The sequence below is a fragment of the Dipodomys spectabilis genome, unplaced genomic scaffold (assembly GCF_019054845.1).
Source record: "Dipodomys spectabilis isolate Male_0828 unplaced genomic scaffold, ASM1905484v1 ptg000175l, whole genome shotgun sequence".
In the NCBI taxonomy this organism is placed as follows: Eukaryota; Metazoa; Chordata; class Mammalia; order Rodentia; family Heteromyidae; genus Dipodomys; species Dipodomys spectabilis.
The window spans coordinates 14,385,366-14,413,045 of record NW_024870852.1 but is presented as its reverse complement, the minus strand read 5'-3'; the positions used below and the strand labels follow the sequence as shown (position 1 = coordinate 14,413,045).

General features: G+C 42.1%; 1 protein-coding gene across 2 annotated transcripts in view; it reads right to left on the bottom strand.

The window, feature by feature from the left end:
• Nucleotides 1–27,680, bottom strand: part of Ctnnbl1 (catenin beta like 1) — a 155,191-nt gene that overhangs the window by 24,835 nt on the left and 102,676 nt on the right. For both annotated transcript variants that reach the window (XM_042694653.1, XM_042694652.1), the window contains exons 12-13: nt 2,212–2,309; nt 115–195 (exon numbers count right to left, since the gene is read on the bottom strand). In XM_042694653.1, the coding sequence (XP_042550587.1) occupies nt 115–195; nt 2,212–2,309 (179 nt within the window). The remainder of the gene's footprint in view (nt 1–114; nt 196–2,211; nt 2,310–27,680) is intronic.

Sequence of the window (27,680 nt, the reverse complement as noted above, 5' to 3'; positions counted from 1 at the left end):
GCTGTAGATGCATCTTTGCTCTCACCTACCTTGTTGGGGGAAGGGAGGTACACAAGGGATCGACTGAATGGGGTGCAAGTCAATAACTGGTAAAAGGTGGGCACAAATACGTACATGTTTCTCCCCTTCAATCTTCTTGTCAGCCACCTGCATTGCACTCAGGTATTTAAAATGCAACTCCATTAGTCTGTCAACCTGAAAGAGAGATTTCACCAGCAGGAGTGAGAAGGAAAGAGCACAGCCCTCCTCATTTCACTCACTGCTTACAAAAGGAGACGACGCTTCCACTTCTGCCATGGGAGAAGAGCACTGCTTAGGAACACATCAGGAATAGAGCAAAGAGCCAGGGCAGAACAGAACAAACACTTAGAATGCATGGCAGCCTCAATGCAGGCCCATTCCCCAAAGGAGAAGATGCATTCCCAGCTCTTCTAGCACTCTTGGGACTTCAAGTTGTAATAACAAATAAATAAATAAAAATTCAAGTGCAAAGAGAAAGTGCTTGAAGTAACATACTTGATATTCACTTAGAACTTTACTGGGATCTTTTTTTTTTTCCGAACTGAAACCTTTCATGTTCAGATTCTGCCCCAGAGCTGATTTTTCTTTTTTTAAATTGCCTGAGTAAAATTTTTTTAGTTGCTTTTGAATCAGAAGAGAGTGCAAGAAAAACTCCTTCAGTGACTTGAAACAAGGCTTTGACTTTTGTTCAGTACTAACTTCAGAGTCAGTTTTAAGCTTAGCAGAGTCAGGCTTCGAACACGGCCCGAGGACCACTCAGAAGGTTTGGAAAAGTTTTATTTTTTTCCCCCTAAGAACTTCCAAAGGATTGAAGGAACAAGGTGAAGCTCAGACTTCTATCTTTTTAGAAGGTTAGCACCACCGTGATTCTTGACCACCTTGTATTTATTTGCCCAGGAGCGGACATTGGTCAGTTAGGGATATTGCTCCTACATTGTCTCAGACAACTCAGGAAGTCCATGCCCAAATGCTCTGTAGCTATAGTGACCTGAAAACTTCATGTATTTTTGCTACAAAGTACTTCCATGTCCATTATTGCCTTAAGTCTTAAACAAAACACCCCGATAAAGTAGCAGAGGAATGACAACAACCCTCATTTACAAATCATCCATAAAGGTGAGGAACTGGAGCTCATATGTTAAAAGATGTCAGAGTATGTATGATTGTTGAGTTGTTCTGTGTCCTAACCTGATGGCACTCTGCAGCATTACACTGCTCCAATCAGAGGTGGGCTCAGATACTCCTCGACCTCTCTCAAAAGCAGGAAAAAACTTCAGCCCTACTTTGAACACAAGCAGGAAAGCACTTATCGTAAGTTCAAAGTTAGGTTCTGAGCCTTTGCTTTGCTCCTTTGAGATTTTCTACTTATGTATGGTGCAATAAAGCACACAGACATTTTGCATTCAGCAGCCTGGGTTCAAATCCTAGCTCTGCTCTTATTAGTGGTGTGATCTTGGGTGAGTCACATTATGTCTTTAAGTTTCAATTTCCTATCTGACAATACCAGTGATAGTGACATAAGGATGAACCACAGTTATGAGATTACACGCAACAATGCAAGGCAGCTGCTCTATTACCCACTCCTCAGCAGTCACTCAATAAATGGCAGCTCCTATTATTGTTACAATTGTTTGGTTTGGCACAGGAGGCAACAATATAAAATACCCATCCAATCTCATTTAGTGATCATCACCAGCTCCACAGCCCACCTAGGATGAGCTCTATTGATTCCTTATCATCACCACCCAGTAAGACCTCATCTTATTCACCTCCCATCGACTCTTCCAGATGGGTACTAAGGGCTCCAATTTCAAGCTGGGGAAGTGAGGTTTAGAGTGGCATACATCAAAAACAGGCTCAAATCCAGACATGGAATCCAGAGCCTATGCTATCATTGAGCTCTGCTGTGTACCCCTACTCCCATCCCAACCAAAATCCCATTAGAATCCACCCTCATTGGATCTATATAACTGCCTAAAGTACCCCTGGCTACCTTGCTCAAGGGTTACCACTGCTCTCAGGAGAGGGCATTTGGACAGGGAACAGTGGAACTTTAGAGATGCAAGAGCCCAGATGCTGGAGAAGGTGTTTTAGGGCAGCAGTGCTAAACCCAGCTTCCTCAGATTCTATAGTGTAAGAACCTTTCCCTACCCACCAGTCTTGCTTGCATCCTCAAGGTCAGTCACCTACCTTCTCACTGTCATTTTCTGTGAATTTATTCAAGAGTCGGGTCCGCTGCTGCCCTCTCAGGTTGCGCAGGAGGGAAGCCAGGATCGAACAGACATGCTCTGGGTGGGAAGGAGAAAAGAGAACATGCTGAGATCAGAGCAGTAATTATTACCTCTCTTCAAGGCCTGGTCTGGTCTATTGAAGGAGGAATAAGTGGGCCTCTCAGACTGCTGCTATTGATTAATAAGACAAGAACCTCAATGGTGTCATCGGAAAACTGCACTGATTTTCACACTGCACAGTCCGAAGGGATGATAGACTCAAGGACAATGTGGGCGAGGGATTCAAACTAAGTGAGGATTTCTACCTTGCCTGGAATTAATTGGTTTGTATTGTCCACAAAAGTACCTCAAGCTAATCTCCTCTTTATAGAAATATAGCTTGTGAACAGAATATGAATACTAGCCATGCCATGGACAAGTGATGAATAAGAGATGTTCCATTGGAGTCTCAAATTACTATATAACTTTCCCAAGCAAATGCCCTGGAATTAAATAAGAAATATGATAGGACTGCAGTACTATGTTACATTCTGGTGCAGCTTTTAAAACCCCACTTCCTGTGTAAGGGAGCCGAACTGTGAGCCCTTCAGGCCAGAGATAGTGCTTCCCAAGTTTCCACAATTCAGCAGCTTCTGGGAGCAACATAGAAAAGAGAGTAACTGAAGGGGATGGCACAGGCTGCTATTGTCTAAAAAAGAATTTTGAAAAACTGTCAGTAACCACCTTGAAGAGGAGGTGACAGAAACGGAAAAGTTTATTGTGAAATGAGATGCCCAGTATGGATAGCGAAGATTCTGTTTGAAAAACCCAGGAACATCTTGTGCTACAGTCACCCTGAGTTCTCCGTCGTGTGACTATTAAGTGCAGCCACAAGCAGCAGCTCCATTTTTGACTGCTTCATAGCTGTCATTCACTTCATCCCCACCCCCTCATTTCTCAATCTCTGAATGCTGGACTTCTCTCTATTCACTTCCTTGGTGCGTCCACCCTGACCTATGGCTTCGGGAATCACTGACATGATGAGAACCTATAGGCCAGTCCTATCCTCTGAATACCTGTTCTCACATGCCCCTGCTCTTGCCTTCTTGACATAAAACAGGTGCTTTCACTTTAACATTTCCCAAAGCAAGTTCCTCACCTTCCCACTGTCTTTTCCATCTAGTTCATGGCAACCAGGTTTTCAAATTTCTCAACCCCCCCAAAGTCATGTCCTTAATAAAGATGTCCCAAGCAGCTTTACCATCAGATTTGATCCAAAACTCCATCTCTATTATTCACTACCACCACTGCTACTCCAGCCCACACTACTTTCACCCTTGCTAGGAACATTTCACAGCCTGCTAGTGAGCCCCTCCGCTTCTTACATTCCTCCCCCCTGCCCTCCACCCATAGACATACTCTCAGAGCAGTCAAAATGCTTCTCTAGGTTAAAATCCAAAGGTAGATCTGTTTAAAATCCTCCAATGACTAACCACTCACTCAGACTAACTCTGTTTCAGATACCAGCTGCTCCTACCTCAGGACCACCGCCCTTTACTCTTGACTCTGAAATGCTCACACCACTACTTCATGTCACTTAGTCTTCATATCCACGAGGACTCACCTGCCTCATTCTCCATGAGGCTCTTCCCTTGCCCACTCTCTTTACAAACGCAAGGCTTAACATGGCCTTTCTAAAGACTCATCAGCTTTATTTTCTCTTTATTAACAACTTACTTTCTCAAATACTGTATGTTTACTTATTTTGTTCATCTCCTTTCAATTAGAATATAATTTCTATAAAGGTAGAGTTTTCAATTTTATTTGGTCACTGCTGTATCTATAACATAAAACAATGTCTATGTGGATAGTTGTTTTTAGGAACATTTGCTGAAGGATTGGGAAGAAAGCAGGCTCTCTGTATAAACCTTCCAGTGGTGGTGGTGGGTTGGGGCCCAGACAAACACTAGAATTCTAGGTATCTTTCAAATGCCTCCAAATGGCTTTCATACCTTTGCCTACAGTGCCTATCCCAAACCCAGGAGAAAACGATGTTTGCTTGCTAATATACTCTCAAAAGGTTCCCGTTACAAAATGGTCTTTAAAGGGTACTTGCATTCTAGAGTAATTGGATGGCGTTTTTCTACGAAGCTAGCAGTTTCAAGAAAGTATCTCTAGTTTGTAGATTCTCTTAGGTGTAAAAATGTAAAATGTTTAAAAAAATCAATATATGGTACAGAGGTATTATGAACCTTCTCAAGATCCTTGGTTCCTCCTGTATCTTCCAAGTCTGTAAAGCTGGGAGTGAGGTAGTGTAACCTTGTCTGCAGAAAATGCAGGTAGGATAGAATGTAAGTAGGAAGTAGAAAGAACAGGTCCACAGGAAGGCAAAGAAAACCAGTAAGCCAGTGTATGGATGAGCTAAAGTGGCATAGCTCTGAATGAGAAGGTAGGGTAAGAGGGGACAATCTTTGGAGACAGTCAGGGTAAGCCCTCTTGACCTTTGTGAATGACAAGGAAAAGTAGAGGCAGGAAGAGTAAGGAGACTTACACAGTCTGCAGTCCTGGGCCACATACACAGAATGTAGCTTTGATCCCTTCAGTTGGTAAACTGGTATGAGACAGGCCATAACGAATGTAGTCAATTTAACAAACTCAGGTCTGCAACTTTGGAATTACTTTGCTTGACAGCTGGAAACAATTTGAGAGAGAGAGAGAGAGAGAGAGAGAGAGAGACAAAAGAGAGAGAGAGAGCAAGAGAGAGAGAGAGCAAGAGAGAGAGAGAGAGAGAGAGTGTGTGTTGGTGTGTATAACATTAAATGCACTCTGATGGATCTTTATCATTCTAGACAGTATCTACTTATGGGCCTCCCTACCTCCACATGTACATAACACTTTAGCTAATGGCTCTTGTACATATTCCTATTTCCTAGAATGTCCTCTTTTCTGGTCATCAACTGTAATTTAAAAAATATAATTTTATTGTTATTAAGGTATTGTACAGAAGGGTTATCATTTTGTTTATTTATTTTGTTGGTCATAGGGCTTGAATTCAGGGCCTGGGTGTTGTCTCTGAGCTCTTTTGCTCAAGGCATTCTACCACTTTTAGCCACAGAGCCATTTCCAGGTTTTTGGTGGTGAAATGGAGATAACTGTCTCACAGACTTTCCTGCCAGGGCTGGTTTTGAACCCCTCAGATCTCAGCCTCCTAAGTAGCTAAGATTATAGGCATGAGCACCAGTGTGCCCAGGAGGGTTATCATTTTATAAATAAGTCAGGTAATAAATACATTATTATTATTGTTTTTACAATATCACCCCTTCCTTTATTTTCTCCCAGTTTTACCTCTCCATCCCTACTCACAAGTTACATAGTTCATTTTTGTAGATTTTTTTTTTTTTTTTGTCAGTTGTGGGGCTTGAACTCTAGGCCTGGGTGCTGTCCCTTAGCTCTTCAGCTCAAGGCTAGCGCTCTACCACTTAAGCCACAGCGCCACTTCCAACTTTCTGAGTGGTTTATTGGAGATAAGAGTCTCACTGACTTTCCTGCCCAGGCTGGCTTTGAACCATGATCCCAAATAGCTAGGATTACAGGCCTGAGCCACAGGCACCCAGCCTATAGATTTTTTTTTAACTTAAGATTTTCAAATGTATCTATGACAATATATATATATATATATATATAGTTTGCCCAAATTAATAATACTATGTTTTTCATCTATGTTGCAAAGATTTTCTCTAGTTTGACATTTGTCTTTTAACAAATTCTTATTCTAAGCTAAGATTTAGTACTACTATATTGTTTTACTGAAAGCAGCTTCAAATTCCTATCTGAGGGGTTTAGGAATAGCTTAGTGGTAGCATGCTTATCTAGTATGCATGAGGCTCTGGGTTAGATTCCCAGCACCCTCCTCCCAATTGTAGATAGGGTACACTGTCACTATTTTATTATGTATCTATGACAGTAGGCTTATTTGTGACTGTACACAGATTTCTCATTAAACCTTTACAAATCAGCTATGAGAAGGTACCATCCTCATCCTCATTTTATTAATGTGCAATCCAAGGCCTCGAGAGGTTAACTCATTTAAGACCACAGGCTTGAGTATGTGGTGATTCAAACCCTAGTTGTCTTGATTCCAAATTGTAAGCTTTCCTATCATCCCCACAACAAAGGCAATAATCAACACCGTTAAAGAAGATACCAGAAATGAAACAGCAAAGCCTGAAAATATACTTCATATGGCACTCACTGTGCCCAAAACACAGGCACTATGCAAATGTGGATTTAAAAAAAAAGCGACAGTTTTAATGAGAAGAAAATGAAGCAAAAGGCCATATGGAGTACAACATGAATAACAACTCCTCTTCTCTATTTTACCAAATTAGTCTTTCCAGAAGCAATTTCTTCCAGAGTCTAAATAAAGAAGAATCTTTGGGTTTCAGGAAGTTCCAAATACTGAACCAGAACTTTGCAGTAATTTTCTCTCTTAATCTTGCTGATTAAGTAGGACAAAAAAGTTCCAAGATAGTGTTCTTATCTACCCTAACAACAGGGTGGGGGAGGGTATGGTGGCAGGCAGAAGGTCAGGAACTGGGAGAAGAAAATGTAATAGACAAAAGAATCATCCTATTAACATGCATTCATTCTCACAATACATCCCATACCTTGGTCCAACTGTAATGTACATAAACACAGATGGTATTTACCTATTTGTAAAAGATAGGTAGTCCATTTCAGGAGACCTGAAGCTGTCCGTGTTGCTTCACTTCTGTCTAGAGGTGGCCTACTAGATAGGGAAACACTTCAGCTATCGCAAGTTTTAGTACACAGTTTCATTAGCTACTAATAAATGTAGCTTCTCTAAGAACAGATTTCAGCCCAAGGTGGTGTCAATTTTTCATGCACCAAGGAGATGGGGAGAGCTGCTGGCACAGAGAGCAGAGGAGATAACAGGTTTATCTGCTGGCCAACACCGCTCAGCTGCTCTATCATTCCGACAGGATAAAATGGGGGTGAAGGATGGCTACAGAGCTGTCAATGCAGACAATGGATGTAGTAGCTCACTGCAAAGACTGCACACATACACACATACATACGTACAGATGTATGTGTGTATGTGTGCACGTGCATGTACACATGCATGTGCACGCCCGTGTGCGCGCGCGCACGCGCACACACACACACACACACACACACACACACACACACACAAACAGAACCTATCAGGCTCCAGAGTAAGGAGGGCCAAGAAAAATGTACATTTTTACCTCACTAAGCTAGGGGTGTGGATATCTGGGGTCTGGGTCGAGGGTCTGGTATTGATATTGTGTCTGAGTCCCTGCCTGCTGGGCACCCTGCTCAACACTCAGATAACTGGCTGCCTCAGACACTAATTACTGAAACTGCCTGGAGTGGTGGCTCTGGTTCACCCTTCCCCCAGCTCTACTCGCCTCAGGGACTCTCAAGGGTAATTAGCAATGGGTTAGCCTGGTATACATGCAAGAGGCTGGATGTTTGATTTTCTAGGGGCAGAAAAAAGTTTTGTAATTTTCTGAACTAGAAAGAGGGTTAGAAATCTTATGCCAGCCTCTTCTGCAGGTCTGAATACATAAAGAATGTCCCTGAGAAGGGATGTGGTTTGCCTCAGGTTAAGACACCTGTGGAATTTATGTAATCACTTAATCTCAGTAAAAATTTTTATTAAAAAAGACACCTGTGTGGGGCCATTGGAATCTAAAATCTACAAAGTGTCTTCTCCTTGCCACCCAGGTCAGGGTACTTTTGAAAATCTCTGTGAACACACGTGCATGCTATCCCTCCTAAAGGACATCCACAAATGTAAACATTTTTCCAGGGACTTCCAATGTTCTCTGATAGCTCTGCACTTAAGGACTGTTGTCAATTACACCCAAGTCAGGAGTCTTTCCAGATTAGCTCAGCCAGACATGGCAGTCACCCCAACCAGTATTTAGATGGTGTACCATTTTGTAAATAGGATGGAGTAATGTTTTCCATCATTACTCAAAAACAAGTATGCCCAAATCCTAGTAGGCGTTTGGTTCTTCTCTATGAGAAGAACTGTGTGCCTTTCAGATAGGCCTGCTCACAAGGAGGCCTGACAGGGTATCCTGATAAAAGGCACCCAGACCGTGAGAGGATTCACACCAAGGACATACTCCAGACAGGATGACAAGTCAATGAATTAATCTGGTGTGAGGCTTCAGGATCAGCAAGACTTGGATTCAACTTGTCTCTGGAACTCATCTATCTGGCTCAAGCATGGTGCAGGCTCTGAGTCTCAGTTTTCTTTTCTGTAAAGTGCATCTGTCCTGCCCATCTATTATATCTGTTGTGTGGAATGAGTTATATGCACAGTAGTCGTCATCAAATTGTAGTCTGAGATCTGAACTATCTACATAGAGCATCTAAGAGATCCTCTCATGTGCACACCTGCCAGAGTGCTTCAGCTAACTTCTTCCACGTTACAGCTGATGACATGCTCCCCATTGATGGTGTTATCTTAATTTGCTCCTGCTGAGAAAAGCAGGAACCAACTTCCTTGACTCTTAGCTGGTAGGGCTCTTTTCTATAAGTCAAGATTTGTTCTAACCCCAAAACTGAGCAAGGCCAACTTCACTCAGACTCTTTAATTCTACAATAAATTTAACCAAACTGCCTATATGGGCTTCCTTTAAAGCCAAATAATACAAGATTCTGGGAGAACTACAGACAGCCCAGAGAAGGGCAATAACTATTTACTGTGAGGCTGAAGGACACAGCAAGCACATCTAAGCAGAAATGGCTCTATCTCTGAATAAAAATACATGGATTTGGCAATAATAGTCATTGCTTTTTGGTCTTGCTGTGAAAGCAAAAACAGAACATGTGATATGCATAACAAATAAAAAGGAGCCTGTACTTGAGTTGTATAAGCTCAGTATAATTACAATGCACCAAGTGGTGTTTCACCAGTCATTACTTCATTCAAAATTCTGAGTATCTCTTATGTTCCAGGCAAGGTGGCAAGTACTAGAACTGTAGAGGCAAAAGAGTCTGAGCTGGTGCTGCTCATCATCTTCTGAGCAAGTTGAAAAACCGCAACAACAGGGTATATCCAATACACAAGGCCCCTAAGGGTCCCTATCTCATTTGGGTAGAAAAGAGAGATGAGTGGGGTGGCTACAAAGATTGATGGTTAGGAGGGTAGAATTAAGACAAAAGGAAAATATTTTTCTCAAACTTCTGGGAGAGACATGAAACTGGATACGACCCTGACAAATGAATGGTCATGAACATGCAGTGTCATTTGGGGCGAATAAAGTTGGTAGATTGACAGAAGCCAGAATCTGGGGTCCTGTGGTTACATTGAACACCTGAAGCACAAACCTGGAGCATATTCTTGAAGTCAGGGATGAGTGGAAAATGGGGAAGGGAAGAAGGCGATGAGGTACATGGTAACAATGCAGACATTGAACCTCCTTATCCTTCTTAGCAAAAGAGATTCCAAGTGTGCTGTGTGCTAAAGCTTTAGTGTGGCAGGCGGCGAGAGGCCGGCATTCACCAGAAAGGAAGAAGAGCTGCTGGTGGCCACAGGAGGCCTCTGAGAATTCATTTATTCCTGAAATAGTCGGAAGAATCTCATCATGTGTAAGATACAGTGTTTAAGATAACCAGACACTGCTCACGTCTTCCAGGAGCTTGTGGTCTATTACATCCAAATTACATGACAGAAAGTGGTGACTGTGAGGTGATAAGCATGTCAATTAGCTGGTGGGTGTTCATTTCATAATGTATATATATAAAAAAATCAGGTTGTCCACCTTAAATATGTACAATTTTTATACACAAGTGATATCTCAAAAAAGTTACAAAATTAAAGAAAAGTACAATTACATTGTAGCAAGTGATAATGAATAGGGAAGAGGCACCAATTACTGACGGAACAGACATTCTCCCAGCCAGGGGAACTGGAAAGAATGGCAGGAACAAGGCATCTGAGCTGAGCACAGGGAGGAGGGGTAATGTGAGTGAATGTATTTCAGGCAGAGAAACCAACATGAAGCAAAGGGATTAAGCTGGAACACACAGGGGACAAAGGTTTGGAAAGAGATCAGTATAGCAGGAGTGAGGAAAGGATAGAAGTTGATGATGAAATTGGAAAAGTGGAATATGAATAAATCTGAATGCTAGACTATGAAAAGTAGACCCTAACTATTGTCCTGATGACTTGGGCTAGCCTGGCTGGCCAGCAATCCTAATGGTTGGGTCAGCTAGAGTTCTATTCTTAGCAATGGAATGGTCCCTTTACTTTACCCATCAAACCCATATCCTGGCAAGATCTTGCAGGACTACTTTAAATTCAAGGCCATGCTGCAGAGTTGCCTTTGTTTCCAACAAGCATCCAAGGCCATTAGCTCTTGTTTTAAGAAATTCATATGGCATTGTTCTTACACTTCTAAAATTATAACCATCTGTGTTATATTCTCGAACCTCACTGCCCACCTCCCTCTAGCTACCCCAGATGGACAGACATTCTTGTTTCTGATACGACTTGAGATGCAAACAGGATGTTTAAGATACTCTAATTAGATCGATCTTCACTTCAGCAGTGGTGTGCTGGAATACAGATGAACCTGTTCCATGCCCAGCACTGGCAGGCAGCTGAAGTAGCAGGAGGCCCTGTCAAATCAAGCCATAACATTACACTCCTCTCCTTTATTATTATTTTTTCCCTTTTTACATTTCATGATAATGGACATCTGCCTAGCAGGGGATGTGGCAACCCAAGAAGAGTCACGCATGTGTGCTCAGCCACGCCAGTTGAATACTGATGTAAGGCAGATCAAACACACTTCTCAAGGCAGATGGATCTGTGTGAGCATCTAAATATAACCTCTTTAACACATACACACAATGCACACACTCCTGTTCTTTACGACCATCTCTGAATATTCAGTATATGGCAGGTGCTGTCTAGAGACTGGCTACTTAAAAGATGTAACCCTTGTATGTCCCACTATGTGTCTAAGTGGGCTCTGCATGTATCTCCTTGTTTAATTCTCACTACAACCTTAGGGAATGTTTTTGATCAGTCTCCCCATTTTACAGGTAAGAAACTAGAGATTTGGTTGGAAAAAGAAAATGATTTCCTAGAGTCTCACAAGCTAGGAAGTGACCATGTTAGTTTCACTGTAATAAAATTAGATTATTTCTCTCAAGAGTTAAAAGAATACTCAATGGGAATAGGGGAACAAATAAAATCATCAAACAGTCCAAGTACTTAATGCCTGGAAAGATGTGGCAGGGGAGTTCTCTGCTGTTGCCTGCCTGTGCATCATGCTGGACCAAAGCTATGCTGTAGGTACCTACCCAAGATAGTATGGTCCTCAAAAGGCCTGATCTGCCTTTGTCCTCTCTGTCCCTTATCTTATGCCAGTTCAACGAATGCTGAATGTGATGTCCTAATAAGACACATGGTAAGAGTTAGATTTAAGAGGTGCAGGCATGCGTGTGGGCACATACACACACAAAATAACATACTTCCTGAAAAAAAAAGTGAAAAAAAGAAACATAACTTTTAGAGTCTGGATGTGCCAAATTCCACAGAATGAGTAGAAAGGACATTTGGACAAAACACAAGAGAGGTTTAGCGGCATGGAGATAAGCAGAAACAAGAAATAACTCAAAGTAGATAGCTGTGGGGGGAGGTAAGGGGATGGAAGGTGAGGCAGAAGAACTAGTCAAGAACTCTGGACTTTATCCCACAGGACAGACTGGACAGATAATGAAGAGGCAGCATGACCAATTCTGCAGTGTGCAAAGATAATACTGGAAAAGAGAAAGGGATGGACACTGGAGCAGTTGCATCAGATACAGATTACAGGATAAGGATCAGGTGTATCTAATTGTCCCTAAGCAATAATTAATTGAAATAATGAACTTTCAGAAAAAAATCCCAATTCCTTTCTTCCTTTCTCTGCGTGACATAAAGAATACTAGGAGAGCCAGGCACTGGTGCTCATGCTTGTAATCCTAGTTACTCAGGAGGCTGAGATCTGAGGATTGCAGTTCAAAGCTAGCCCAGGTAGGAAAGTCTATGAGACTCTGATCTCCAATAATAATAAAAAACTACTCAGAAAGAGCCAGAAGTGGCTCTGTGGCTCAAGTGGTAGAGTACTAGCCTTGAGCAAAAGAAGCTCAGAGACAAGGCTCTGGCCCTGAGTTCAAGCCCTAGCACCAGCAAAAAACAAAAACAACAACAAAAAAATACCAGGATAGAGTAGACTCAATTTGTAGTTTACACTTCAAGAGAAACCACCTCTGAGACTGAACAGGTCTCCACTTACTCTGAGTCTCAATATCTTTGTCTGTACAATGGGGATGGATTAACTTATGCAGTCTCCTCTCAATTCAAGACAAGATTCTAGTTATTTTAAAAAAATACTCAAGACCTGACCATTTCACCTACCAATTCTAATACTTCCTTCCAGGATTTCACTCAAGAGGCCAAGAAAACATATGACCACAAAAAGACTCACAGAGCTGCATTCCCTAACGGCTTAAATCTCAAACAGCCTAGTGAGGAAGAATGGAGAAAGTCATCCACATAATGGAGTACTACTAAGCCACAAAAGGAACAAATTATCACTAGCAGCCATCTGGGACCATACTACAACTATGGACAAATCTCAAAAGCAGCATGCTGAGTCTCACTCTCACTGGATAAGCCCACTGGTTGAGGATTTAGATGAGTGAATTAATGTGGAACACAGGACAGTGGTTGCCTCTGTGTGTGTGTGTGTGTGTGTGTGTGTGTGTGTGTGTGTGTGTGTGTGTGAGAGAGAGAGAGAGAGAGAGAGAAAGAGAGATTAGGGTAGGGCAGGTAGGTACTTTTTGGGTTATCATAATGTTCTACTTCTTGACATTGTATTTCCTGAAACTCATTAAATAACACACTCAAGATCTATGCATTTTACTTAGCAATTGTATCTAAACAATAATATATAACTCTAGGTTAAGGATAGGCATGGAGTGTACTGCTGTCTGCAACTTATTTTTGACATTAAAAAATAAAATACATGGTGGAAGAAATGGACATAAATGTGTTAAAGAAAATACAGCAAAGTGTTAATTGAATAATCTAGGTGTGTAGGCGGGGGGTACATAAGTATTTGCTAGACAGATCTGTCACTTTTCCTGTACATTTGAAATTTTTCTTAAATGTTGAGAAGCAGGCAATAAAGAAGTGAGAGGAATGTGAACTTGGAATATAAATGAAGAAACTCCCAAAGGTGATTTTCAAAAAAGGAGTTACATGTCTGGTGTTTCAAACTTGGAATGTCTTTTCCACTGAAATAGGTCCACTAGCACCCATTTTGCCTGAAATACATCTGAGTTTTCTTTCTTTTTTTTTTTTTTTCCAGTTGTGATGAGACCCCCCCCCCCCACCCCCAACACAGCCTGAGCACCTTCTGGGTGCAGAGCAAGGACACTGCCTGTGGCTGACTTACTCATTGTCACCATTCCCATGGGGATTCCCTTCTCACATTGCAGAATGTTCCAACAGTACTATAGATTAGAAAAATGTTTAAGTGCTGTCTTAAATTTACAGCTCTGTAACAGTGGGAAAAAGTGTGCTGAATAAGGAAGTGATTGTGTGTGCCAGGAAATGCTTTGTGCTATACTGCCTTACTTGAAGAGTTCAAAAGGAAAAGACTAGAATGTTGGGCATCTAACCCTCTCCCTCCGGGTGTGTGAGCTGAGGTTTCCTAAGGCAAAAGCTCATGTATTAGGGAAGGTTCATAGCTCAGATGGGTTGAAAAGTGAGGTCTGGAGAGCTTCAAATGTTTGCCTATGGAAAATGACTCTGACCTGAAGACATCATTCCATCTCTCCAGTGGCAGCAGTGTGACTGAGGAGTGTGGGACTTCAGTAACTCTGAAGGCCTGGCCATATTCTGTCCATGTGAGAAAGACCTAGGACCTAGCCAGTTTGGCTGAGGAGATAATGTTCACCTGAGAATGGATCTTCCCCCATCTCTTAGTTCTACAGCCCATTTGAATTTTATCTGAAGAGATAAAGTGAACAGCTTACAAACAAAACAATGAGCCCTAAAGCTTTCCTTATAGCTTATAGGAGCATATGACTAACTTCAGGTCAGCAATCTAGGCTGAACTGGTGTTTGGGACATCCTGGAAGGGATATGTCCCTTGCCCTTTTTGCATTCCTGCTACTTGGAATATAATAACTGGAGCTCTAGTAGCCATCTGAGACCATAAGGCAATCTTGAAAATAGAAGTGAGGCACCTTTATAGCTAACTTGGGAACATTAAAAAGCCAACATACATCCTGGAACCTATGAAAAGGACAGCAGGATTGATGCCAGAAGGAATCTGGGTACCTAATGGCACTGGGAAGCTGCCAGGCTACTTTGCTGACCTCTAGGCTTGTTTACCTTGCTATTCTAGTCTCTTATTAGTATCTAGGAGTAGTTCAGAACAAGTGTGATTCCTCCCTGAAGCACTCATGCCTAAGTTTTTTTTCTACCAAAGTCAAGCCAAGAGACTGGAAGTCTTCAGAGTTCAGGTATTGGTACCAAGGCAAAGATGAATGACATTTGTTCATTCTGAGAAGTAGTCACACAGCCCATCCCAGAAAGTCTTAGCACAAGAAGCAACCGTTGGTGAAGAGGTGCATGCTCTTCTTTTCCTTGCCTCCAAGGGTCTCTTATGTTCACTTTGGAGAGTCCTAGCCGTTTACAATTAACCTCCATCCTTACAATGGCAGAAAATTAGTGCTTGGACTTAGTCACTTTTATTTCATCTTCATAGTCCCACACACCCACCCACAGCAGCTACACCTGCTGTGTGAAACACAGCTGGTACGAAAGGCCTTTGATGAAGAGTGGCCTTTGATGAGGAGTGGTGTGCATCAGCAAGGCTGCTGGAATGCTACACTTCCTGTGGCTGATCACTTTCAAGAGTGTTCACATAAACTAAACTAGGTCTGAAACCTTGAAGCTCTTTCAGGATGGAGAAGTGGGTTATCCAGGCACAACCTCAGCTTTCCAATGGAGCCCCCTAAAATCTTGACATCCTACAAAAATAGCCAGCGTATTTGTTCCGTGGCCTTTTCCTTTTTATAAAGAATTCTTTGTAATGGCTAGCTTAGTGCCCTCTCTAACAGTTTATAGGATTGGCAAAACACAGAGAGAACTGCCATCAGTGCCTGGACTCAGACTGAGGCTAGGCACAAACCACAGGATGCACCCACAGTATCCCTCACAGATGTCTCTGCTCTCCTGACTTCCTACCTGCTAAGCCTCAATCTGCCTCAGTACGAGAGGAACATCACAGCACAGAGTAAGACAGCTATTTTCCTGAAAGCCTTTCCCTGGACGCTGACTTTGGATAGAAAATCAGTGGGTGAGTATATGTGTGTGGGAGGGGTGTGGGGAGGGGGAGGTGCTCCTAGGCCTTTAGGAAGGATGTAAACCCAATTCCTCAATGCTTTCATCCAGACAGCCTAATCTCTTCATATTCCTCTCACATTAGGCAGCCAAGTCCTTTTTAGGTGGCTTTAGCTTTGCCAGCTGTAGCACACCCCATCCACTTCCTCCTACTCTGGGGCCCTGCTGATTGCCATGAAACCCAGAAACCCCTGCATGCAGACCCGAGGCGGTCTTATGTTCATTTGCTTGAAGTCTGACTTCTGAACTCTTCTTCTAGGTACCATACAGTGAAAAGACATAAGGAATTTCAGTGCTGTTCTTACATAGCTTTTTCAGTTTCAATCTGAGACAAACAAACCAAACCATTGTATCATCTTTCTCACAGAAAAGCCTCATTAAAAACACACATTGTTCTGTGCTGAGAAAATGCCTTTGCACCCCAATCTAACAGGGTCAGACCTCCTGTTAGGAGGAGATAAAAGAATCCAGTCCATCCTAAACCCGCATTGTGTGTGAGAAGAATAATTCCATGCTCTGTTTTACTAACAGCATATAATCAACCTCTTACGCTGGCAAATATACTAAGGACTTGTCAGCATCAGTTCCTTATAGGTATCTCTCTATATACCTAAAGTGAAATTCTTCTACAGGTATGAATAAGGAACCAAGGTATACATGCATTTCCCAATGGGCCTTTCTTATAATGGGAAAACCATTTATTAGTGCCAGGTATAAGACTGCAATGCTGGCACTTCACATTTCATTTTCTTCCTCTCCCTCTCTGCCCCCATTTCTTTTTCTCTTTTTATTTCCTTGTGTAGTATCAGGGATGGAACTCAGAATCTTGTGTATACTAGGTGAGTGCTCTACCACATAGCTACACCACCACCAGCCCTCTTTTTTTGATACAATATTCATGACCATATGTATAGGAAATTATTCTCTCCATTTTACAGAAGAGAAAAATAAATGGGGCTGGAGAGGTTATTATGTCCCTTACCCAAGTTTGCAGAGCTAGCAAGAGCTATGAAATGATGGATCTAGCTCCCAAGGTCAGCTTTCTTTCCACTACCTTATAGCTGCCTTTTTGCTGAACTAAGTTTCCTAGCACCCAACTTTCCCAGGCACTGCATACCCAGTTGACTTGTAAGAAATAAGCAGAGAGCCCATTTTGAACAAATCGATAAAGTGAAACTCCAATGTCTCTTTGTTTTATACAAAACAGATGGTTTCTGGCAAAAACTGACTTCAAAGTAAATTTCTTCAAAACAAACCCTCCTTGCTTACTATTGAGGAATCCAAGACACACTTCCAAGGAAAGAATTCCTGAGTCTGCTTCCTCACAAATATTTGGTGAAGGGAATGAAGAACAGCCTGGCAGATGCTGGGCAGGCTACAAATGTGCAGCTACTGGCACAACTATTCTATATTGTCCCTTACCTGGCCATAAGACCTTCCCCATCAGTGAGACACTCCACTGAGACCACAGCACAGCCTGCCCCTAGAAAGCCTCTGACTTCATTCTATATCATCTATAAACTCTATGTGCTACAGTAAGACATACTGGCCCAGGAAGCAGAGAACTCAGACCATTGTCTAGCATGATACTAATAAGCACAGTCAAAATCAGAAAGACATGCTTCACTTTGGGACTCAGTTTCTACAACTGTATATTAAACAGACCTCTAGAATGCTATACAATTCTTTCCTTTCTCTTATCAGTGGTTCTCAGTGATGGGTGGAAGGAAGAGGATTCCACTATCTGAGACACTCTGTAATTTTAATGTGATGATGGGGGTGGAGGTGGGGTCGTTTCAGCCCCTAGAGAAAAGAGGCTGCTGAGCACCCTTTGTGCTCATGACCATGACAGCTCTTCATAATAGAATTACCCCACTCAAAGTGTCAACAGGGCCAAATGGAGCAACCCTGAACTAAGTTTCTTATTTATTTATTTACTTACTTACTTAGTTCCAGTACTGGAGTCTGAACTCAACACTTGGTAGGCTTGCTTGTTTGGCTAGTGTTCTACCATTTGAGCCACCCCTCCAATCTGGCTTTTTACTGGGCTTTTTAGAGATGGAGTCCAGTGAACTTTTCTGCTGGGGCTGACCTTGAACTCACATTTCAGCCTCCTGAGTATTTAGTAGTAGTGGCATGAACCACTAGCACCTGGTTTACTGAGCTACTTCTGATACCTAATGGCATGAAGCTAAATTATCAGTAGGTTTTAATGTTAATAGATATATTCCAGCTAGATTTCCCTAAATGAGTATTTAACTTCAAGGCACTCATTTCTATCAGTTATTGATTTTGCAACCAGATATTCCATATGAGATAAAATTATGTGATATCTAGTGATACCTTAAACTATTATAGGAAGAAAGGAGGAGAGATGAAATAAGATAGGCTAAATGATAATGATCAAAGCTGGGTGATGAGTACACTAAGGGCTCAATATATTTTTTATATTTCCCATAATGAAAGGTATTCTCCTTCCATTTTATTGAGTACTTGAAAGGTACTCAAAAGATGAAAAGGATTCCTACCCACTCTTACTACCAAGCATGACATAGACCTTGTCTGACGGAGCATGCAGTTGAGTGGAGATAAGCAGACAGCAACTGAACATAAGGGATGCTTCTGTGAGCATAAGGGGCTAACCTATGAAGAAAAGTGGGGAAATCAAGGCAGATTTCAAAGTGGGGGTAAGATTTGGGGAGACTTCCAAAGAATAAGTCCCATGGAGAAGGGGGTCAATAAAGGCTCGAACTCGGAGAGAGCGAGAGGGGGTGACACTGTCCAAAAAGAAATGTACTCTTTATCTGACTTATGTAATTGTTAACTCTCGATACATCAACTTTATAATAAAAGTTAAAAAAATTTAAAAAGGCTGCAAATGTTAAAATATTGAGATGAGAAAGCAGGCTCACAGCAGGAAATGCCTCAGCTCAGGCTAGTGGGAACTACTGCAGGAGATGGGCAAGTAGGGTGACAGGCAGCCAGAGAAAGCCAAAAGGGCAGGTCTCTTATGTCATGTCAAGTCTAGATTTTACTTTAGATTTGTATTAAGAAGTCTTTACAGGATACTAAGATGCCTACTTTAGAAATGCTGGAGGCACTTTACCTCTCTCCCAGAACTTTTTACAAACAGTAAAGAACATCCTGGAGAGAGGCAAAGATTTCCATAGTGAATAGGAGTAGAAGACAGCTGCAACCATCTGAGAAAGGAATGGAGGAGAACAAATAGGAGCAGTGAACAAGAGGCAGGAATGACAATGAGATCAAATTCAAGAGGTACCTATGCTACAGTGGTTTTCCTAACTGACAAACTCCAAAGCTGAGAGAAATGAAAGGGATGCCTTAAGGAGACTAAAACTGGGATTAACACAACAGAATCTAGAAATAGCACTTACTGGATTGTTACCTTGGTGATTAAAAGTCATTTAACTTTCTGGGTTTTGAATAGCTCCGTGAGAGACTGAAGCACAGTATTAAGAACTTGGGCTTTAGGTTCTTGCAGACATTAACTTAAACTGTGTGCACAATTTGAGACAGTACTTAACATCTTTGGGTTGTTTCCTCAGTAATGAAACAAGTTGATCCCCACCCAGATCTGGCATTAGGGATAATGACATGGTGTATGTTCTGGAACCCAGCAAATCTCAAAAGTGAGTTCAGCATCCCACCATCCTCACCAGTAACCTCCGACCAGGTGACACACGGTCTGGCAGCTCAGCCGGTTAAGGGCTGACACACAGTCTGGCAGATGAGCAGGCAGGAAACATTGTTATTCCAGAAGTTTGCCAGCCAGCAGGCATACTTAACACAGACATGATTTATTAGTAATCAATACATTTAAGAAAGTTGCAAGCATGTTTTTTAGTGATTATCAAAATGATATGCCTAATTTATTTTATGATAACCCCACAGCAAATAAGGAACAAATTAACAATCAGTTTCTTTCTACTTTAGAGCCAGGAATAAGGGGGAAAAGGTACTTAAAAGAAAAAGTGTTGGAGAAATAGAAGACAATGGAAAACATGGAATTTAACGCACCATCTCTATTTTGCACATGTGAATAATTTTATACTATACAAGCACTTTGTTGATACCTTAAGTCTCACAAGCTGTAAGATATTACTGGCTCCATCTTAAAGATGCTACAATTGAGGTTCAGAGAGCTAAATGACTTGCCAATTAACCAAACAGAAGAGTTAGGGCAGAAATGCAAGTTGAATGTTCTGAAGCCAGCCCAGGACTCTTCTCTTCTGGGTTACTGGAGGTATTGCTTCTTAAGACCTTTAAAAATCACCCTGCTACCAGTTCCAGCAAGGTTTTCCAATGAGTTCTCCTCAGTGATGACCTGCCCTGCCTGGCCCAATACAGACATCCTTTAAGAGTATATCTCAATGAGCAAAGGGCTGCTTCAGTACAATCTGATATTTGAGAATAACCTCTGTTTGGTGATCCTTTGTTTGGCTACCAGGAAAGAATGTTCAACATCTTTCCAGCCTCCTTCTTATGCTAATTACAGCTCATCAGCATCTGGACACCCACAAGCAAAATCAATCTGGCTACAGAAGCAAGCCAAAGACATTTTCCTACAATTAAAAGAAAAAACAAACAAGACTGCAATATGATTAAATAGACAGGGCATTTCCCCAGCAACCTGCAGGAGTCCAGGAAGAAGGACACTAACAAACATTTCACACCTATAATTGTATGCTTTATGAGCAGTGAAATGTTTACAAGTTTATTTTCAGTTTTTCCCCTTCCACATTGTACCTTCTGTTTGATGACAATATGCCTAACACATTCAAATATTCATGCATTTAAAAAATACTTGTGAAATATATTTTCACCTCCTTTTCTTATACTGTAACCAAGTGAACCTGGTCACTGCAGTCGTCTGTCCACACCTCATTTCCTTACTAGGGGATGTCCCAGCACACCTACAATACCTGGAAAAGCCACCATGACATCCAAGCACAGCTGACCACACTAATCACCTCGACAACCTAATCCTTTAACCTGAGGGCTATCTTGCCTCCTAAAAATAAAGTGTAGCCCCCTAATGGTATTAAAGGCCTACTCGATGACTCAGTGTCCTCACCTGCCAAGTTGTGGGAATGAGGTGAAATGAGAATGTATGTAAAAGAATACAGAATACTAGGAATAAAAACAGTACCACATGGGAAGCATGTCCCCATAGAGATTACATGTTCAATTTTAATAAATCATGGTTCATAGTTAATTACTCCTTACTCCTGAGTTATTGTCCTGTACTGGCACCACCTAAAAATGTTAGGGAAATAACCTGAAATGATCTGGCTATTTCTCAATTGTTGCTTCTATACTGCTGGTATTTGTTTTACTTCTATGAAGGAGATAATTACATACTAAACCGTTTCTATAAAATTTAATCAAGATTATAAACAAAAACTAACAGAATCATACTGACAAAACCACAAATGAATCAGTAGAAATTTCTTTCCAAAATAAGAATTCTGCTAATGCTGCCATCAAAAAGCTAAATGAAAAATGCAAAGAAAACCCCCAGAATAATCAGTTTCTCCTACCCTCTCCACCTAGGCCCTCAGTAAGATAATTGAATTTGTGCTAAATAAGCTGAAATAGTCAAAACAACTGAAATTAATGTTATCCCTAGAACTGTAAAAATTGGAATACTTTCCTAGTATGAACTAGTAAAACAACTACTGTAACAGCCAACTCGATGAACACTCACGGTGCCAACATGGTGGTGAGCCCTGCCCACAGATGAACCCAGTCAGTCGGGGTGTACAACACCTCTTCAGAGGCCAGTTTTGTGTAATTACCCAATATCCCACTCCACAATAAACCCAGCAAAAGGACTAGTGCCACACTGGTCTCAGAGCTACTCCTGGGGAGCTAAGAACAGTGCAGACTCAATGGTTTTATGCAGACGGAAAAACCAGGAAACACAGATTATGGGCCCTGGAACAGCATTTTCCACATGGTCCCACATGATACTGACAGCAGCCAGATATCAGGCTCACTGAAGTCAGCCCCTTCCAGCTTTTATTTTCCACTCAACTTTCCTTCATCTGGCTAACTTCACCAAAGTTTGGCTCAGGGCCACAATTCCAAGGTAGGGTTGTTTCTAATCTCCACCTGTTCTCTCACCATTCAGGTGAGACTAGCAACCCTCTGTATTCCCATGTGCCTCAAGCTTCTGTTTGCCTTTTACTCTGTAATATAAATGGAGGTTTCTATGTCTCCTCGGTGGGCTGTGAACTCATTCAGCCTCCATTTTTACCTCATAACATAAATTCAAGTTTCTTCGTCTTCCTAGCTGGGCTGTGAGCTTGTTCACCTTCCACCTAGAATACCAAGCTGGCACAAAGCACAGACTAGAGGCTTGTCTAATGAGACAATGAGTGAGGCCTTCCTGCCCTACTTTTGGGCACCTATCCATAGAGACGGATCTCTGCAAGGGTAGTCTAGACTGACACCCAGTGACAGAAACAGAAGACAGGGTCTGGTGCCTCCATCAGGCAAAGATGAACTTAGGCTACAATAGCCAGCATCACACTGGAGTTCAGGCTTTAAGCATCATGATAAACAGTGGCTGTCCTGTCTCTGTGGCAAACCTTGTATGCTTTGCCTGTCCACCCATAGTGTCCTGGTTCACAGCTGGCTCACTCACAAAAGCAAAAGCTTGCATCTGACACATAAACATAAGATAGGGAGAGGTGGGGATGGCTATTTTGGAAGGGAGGTGGTAACTGTACCACTGATTTAATATCCACATGCTAGAAACCATGACTACATTTCCCCACACACATCATCTTGGGAAGATTTCCTCAGGCAGTTTGCTTGAAGAATTCAAGGTTCAATAATTTCCCCAAGGCTACGATACTAAGTTTGTGGGTAGAGCTGGGGTTTGAAACCAAGTCTGCTTGCTGACAAAAACAATCCTCCTCTCATGAGTCTGTGTTGCCTCTGAATAAGCTGCCTCTGAATAAGCCCAGGGAGCTACAATAATGTTGGAAAAGCCTTAAGAAGCCAGCCTAAATTCAAGTTCTGCTTCTGTCACTTACTTGTTAAGAAAGAGACTTGGGAAGTACAAACTCTCATCTGTGAAAAGGTGATAGAGATGCCTAATTCATTTGGACATCTGTAAAGCCGAGTATATAAATAGTGGATGCTGAACAAATGCACAATGGTTGTTGAGTCGGGTCTTCCTCTAGCCCAGGATGGCAGATATACCCTCTGTCCCAATACCTTCCTCAGTGGTAAACAAGTTGCTAGGCTGTACTTGAGGGATCTGTGGGCAAATCCAATGTGCAACAAGCATCGTCACCCCTCCAACCTGCTCAGATTGGATCTGAGTTTGGATCCCCAATCCAAACATATTGCTTATTTCAGCATCTCAACATGTCGCCATCCAGGTCAAGAGTGAAAGAAGCAGCTGGAGGGAGAGAAAAGGAATTGATCCAGAAACTGTTCAATGACAAGGTTCTCAAAGAGCAATAAAACCCAACAGTAAGACATTTTCATCCTTGTTTAACACAAAGTGCCTCATAGAATACGGCTTAATGCCATTCTTAATATTAAGTACTGCTCAGTCTTCATCGCCTATTGTTTTGATTACTGTATTTTTAAACACAGGGAATACTAAAATAGAAAAACAAAAGAAACCTTGAAATCTCCATTACAGATCATATGTAAAGGAGACATGGGGACCTGGAGCTCCCAAGTATATCCCTCTGTGAAGGTTCTAATCTTATACTCCACAAAAGACTAGCCTCATATACATCTATCCATAGGCCCAGCAGATTCAGGAAGGCAAAGCATTCTTTCAGGCATGTACTTCTTAAATTACGAAGATAGGAGAAAAATGAAGACAAATTGGAAACCCATTCTTATTCCAGCCCTAACACTAGTGAAACTAGGTTTTCAAGCACCTGATCTATATTACTTAATTTAATCTTTATGTTGCCTTTATAAGATAGATCCCAATATCATCCCAATATTACAAATGAGAAAATGGAGGCTCAGAGAGGCTAAACAACTTTCCCAAAGTCACAGAATTGAAAAAAATTAAATGACAGGACATACATCCCAACCCGAGTCTTACTTCATGGCTCACTTTTTTTTTTTTCTGGTCATGGGGCTTGAACTTGGGCCTGGGCACTGTCCCAGAGCTCTTCAGCTCAAGGCAAGTACATTCTTTCTTTCTTTTTAATAATGGGGTTTGAGCTCAGTGTCTCCAGCTTACCAGACAAGCATTCTAGCATTTAAGTTAGCCCCCTAACCCTTTTAATCTTAGTTCTCAGTTAGAGTCTTAAATTTTTCCCTAGCTGGGCTTGGACCAAGGTACTCCCACCTATAGTCTCCCAAATAGCTGGGATAATAATCTTGAACAACTCTGTTTGGCATATTTGTTGCGATGGGGTCTTCCAATCTCTACATTCTGAGAAGCTAGATTACAGGCATGAACCACTGTGCCTAGCCCACAGCCCATGTTCTTAATCACTCATAACACAACAACTAGCTAAATTTGTTCATGTTTCTGTCTCTTCTTCTTACTGTCATGATAACCAAATGCTATTATTCACCCTTTAAAAAAAAAGATACAAATTTGCCATCTCCTTTCTTAAGCATCTCTAGAATCACTGGGCTATTCCTCTTCTGGGCTTCCACAACATCCAGTGTAACATTTATCACACTGTGATGCCTAGAATCAGTATTAACTAATAGTGTATGATAAATATAACAACTCTAAGCTTTTCCCCACTAGGTCAGACTTGTAGTCATCATTTCATTAATTTGCACAGTAACCCAAGAAGATAGGTGTTGATCCTTTCTTTATAGATGAAGAACCAGGAAAGTACTGAACACTACCATGGACAGAAACTGTACAGCTTCATGGTTGACCCATACACTAGTTAGATAGCATTCTGCAATGATCTTCTGTAGCTCTCATCATAGTCAGTACATGATGAGTGAAGTAATTTATTAATCCTTCCATTATTTACTCAGCACATAGCATTCACTGAACATGATGAGAGGCCTGATGACAATTTTGCCAGGTCACTCTGCTATTTATTCCACGCACCGTGAAAAGATAAGAGCCCCCACTACCATGAAGACTTCTCATTGAATCAGGATTAGAACCAATGTCTGACTAAGAACTCTTTCAACAACACCAGCAGTCCAGGGAAGAATAAGCCAGTGTGGTGGGGCAAGAGAGCAACACCAACGGTAATGGTGTTGTGGAATGAGGGGTCTGTGATTAGAAGCTGAAGGAGCCTCAGTACTATCAGCTGCTTACCCCCACTGGACCCACAGTTATGAATGTGCTGAGGCTCACAGTATGCTCGGATACATACAGGCATCCTGCAGAAGCTGGCTATAGTAAAAACAAATGGACTAGCTGGCTGAATTCCAGGGCCCTCTGTAGGAGCCTCCTCCTTTCCTTCCACCAGAATTGTCTCTCTAAGTGTTCCTGTTCTCTTGTTCTCTTTAATAATGAAAGGAATGTCTTTGTAAATGCTAATATAATTTTGCAGTAGAAATCTGTAAAATTGCTTTTTTCCCAAACCATGTTTCTGCTTCCTCTTCCGTATGTAAGTCTGATGAGGACTGAGAGTGTCCCTTTCCCCTGGGTGGGACCTTTAAAACTTACTAAGGCTGTGGTGGAATCCAGCAACTGTGGCAGAAACCTGGTGGTTGAAAAGGTTGAGTCAAGAGATTTTTGCAAGAGAGAATTCACAGGATTTCAGATCAGTTACATGTTGGAAAGCCTTAAGAGTTAAGTACAAAGTATTGGTTTCTGTTAGTAGAGGGTGGGGGGAGGGGCGCTACCTCTCAGACAGGAAGGACAGAAGTGGCTGAGGCCAAAGATGGCACAGGTCTGGTTGACAGGCTGAGTGTGTATACATGTGGGGGGATTACCTGCTGGTTATCAGCTGTGGCAACTAGAGCCTGGAAAAAAGAATGAGGTTGAAGGTCTGGGAGCCAACGGCCGATAGTCAAAGCAGCAAGAAGTAGATGAGACTGTACAGGTTAGTACATGGAGTGACATTGCCAGTGAGGGACAGACCATAACAGGGGTCTGAGAGGGAACCCTGGGAAGAGTAGTGTCCCCGAGAGACACTCCATTCTGTTCCTGGCTTACACAGGACCAGCCTCGGTTTCTGTTATATTCTGAACATGTCAGGAGTCCTAATAAGAGTTGTCCCCATGAAATGGCAGGTCATCATCAGAGCCCACCATAAGACTTTCTGGTGCTGGAGGTATGGCTCAAGTAGTAGATTTCTATCTATTCAGGACATGAGGCCCTGAATTTGAACTCTAGTGCCATACAGTAGAAGTCATAATAGAAACTGTGCCTCTGTCTTACCTCCATTGACTGATCTCCCTTCTCTGATTGCAGGGAAGCCTTGCCATTCGCCTTTCCTTACCCTGGTGGGAGCTCTGCACAGACAACTGCCTGCTTCCTGTATGTGCAGTCTGCTGGAATCACTTAGATTCTGTGCAGATGACAGACAAGTATCCTTCGAAGTGCTGACCTGTTATCAACTGCTGTCACTGTGGATAAGGTAGAAACGTGTGCACGCACCCAGCGTGCTTGCCACAAACCTGCACGCTGCTCAGCCGCTCACCCTCCCCAAAGCTCTTAACAGCCTCCAGGGGAACCATGTTAAAACAGCGCAATTAACTAGAACTGCTACAAACTCAATAACTCACCTACCTAATGAGGCAATACAAGGAAAATTGGACCTATTTTAATAAGAACTTTAAAAAGAGACTGGGAAGTAAAGGTCAGATGCCATTTCCAGATCCCAGCGTTTTTCTTCTTCTCTCCTCTTCTGAAGTAGTTAATATCAAGGAGACAATACACACTGTGCTGTTCTTCGCAGAACCAGAAAGGCAGACAGTCATGCTACTGCACCCAAGGGCAGACGATCCTTTCCAACCACCCATCCCCCTTGCTAAGTGCCTCCCTGATCTATTTCTGAAGGTTTTATTATGCAAACCTCAATGGGTTTCAATTACAATATTTCTTGTCCTCCACCTGACTCACACACACAAAAAACTAAATTGCCAGCAATTCCAGTTTTGTCCATATTTGTCCTCAATGAACAGTCACTCAGGGAGGTGGTTGTTCACATGGAGGCAATACACATCTACTGTGTACCCTACTCCATGGCAAGCACTACACTGGACAGTGGGATGCAGAGGTGACAAGATCACTGGCTCTACAGTTTCTGAGTAATGAGGCAAAATCCACTCAGTAGGGACTCCTAGTGCAGGGGTATATGACAGGCTTCCCTGAGAAAGAAGGATGACAAAAAGACAGTGAGGCAGATAGGTCAGAGAAAGTCACTACAGCTAGAGGAGAGAGAGAGTGAAAGAGACTGGGAGCAGACATGGGCTGGGCACAGTTACAAATATTCATAAGGGCCAGTAAACATTAACTGATGCACTTAAGTCAAAAGGGACATCACCAAGAGCAACTGAGAGCTCAAGCCTTACCTGGAAGATAAGACCGAACAAAGAAATTTCTGCTCTGTCCCCATTTTTATCCTACCCATTGAAGCTGCAGCTAAGGGTTGGTCTGAAGTGCAGCAGCTAGCCAGATGGAAGGAAGCGCAGGGTGGCACTCTCTCCTTGGGGTTCCTTTCTGCCTGGGGTACTGGTGTGTTCAGGATGCAGTGCTCATCCTCACCAGCCATTATAGTGCAAACATGCCTTTCAGGAGCTGTCTTACCAAGCCATTGCCCCCACTAATAGAGTGTTATCAAATTCCTAATGTGGGCAGTCTAAAGCAAATGTACTGTTACCAGCACACCACCGGGCACATTTTTCAGAAGGAAAACAGCTGCTCACTGAATCTGTCACTTCTTCCTCTTCTCAAATCCATGCATACAACCCAACCCCTCTGTACAGCATCTTTACAATAAAATAAAATTAAAAAAAAAAATCCATGCACACAGAGCAAGACC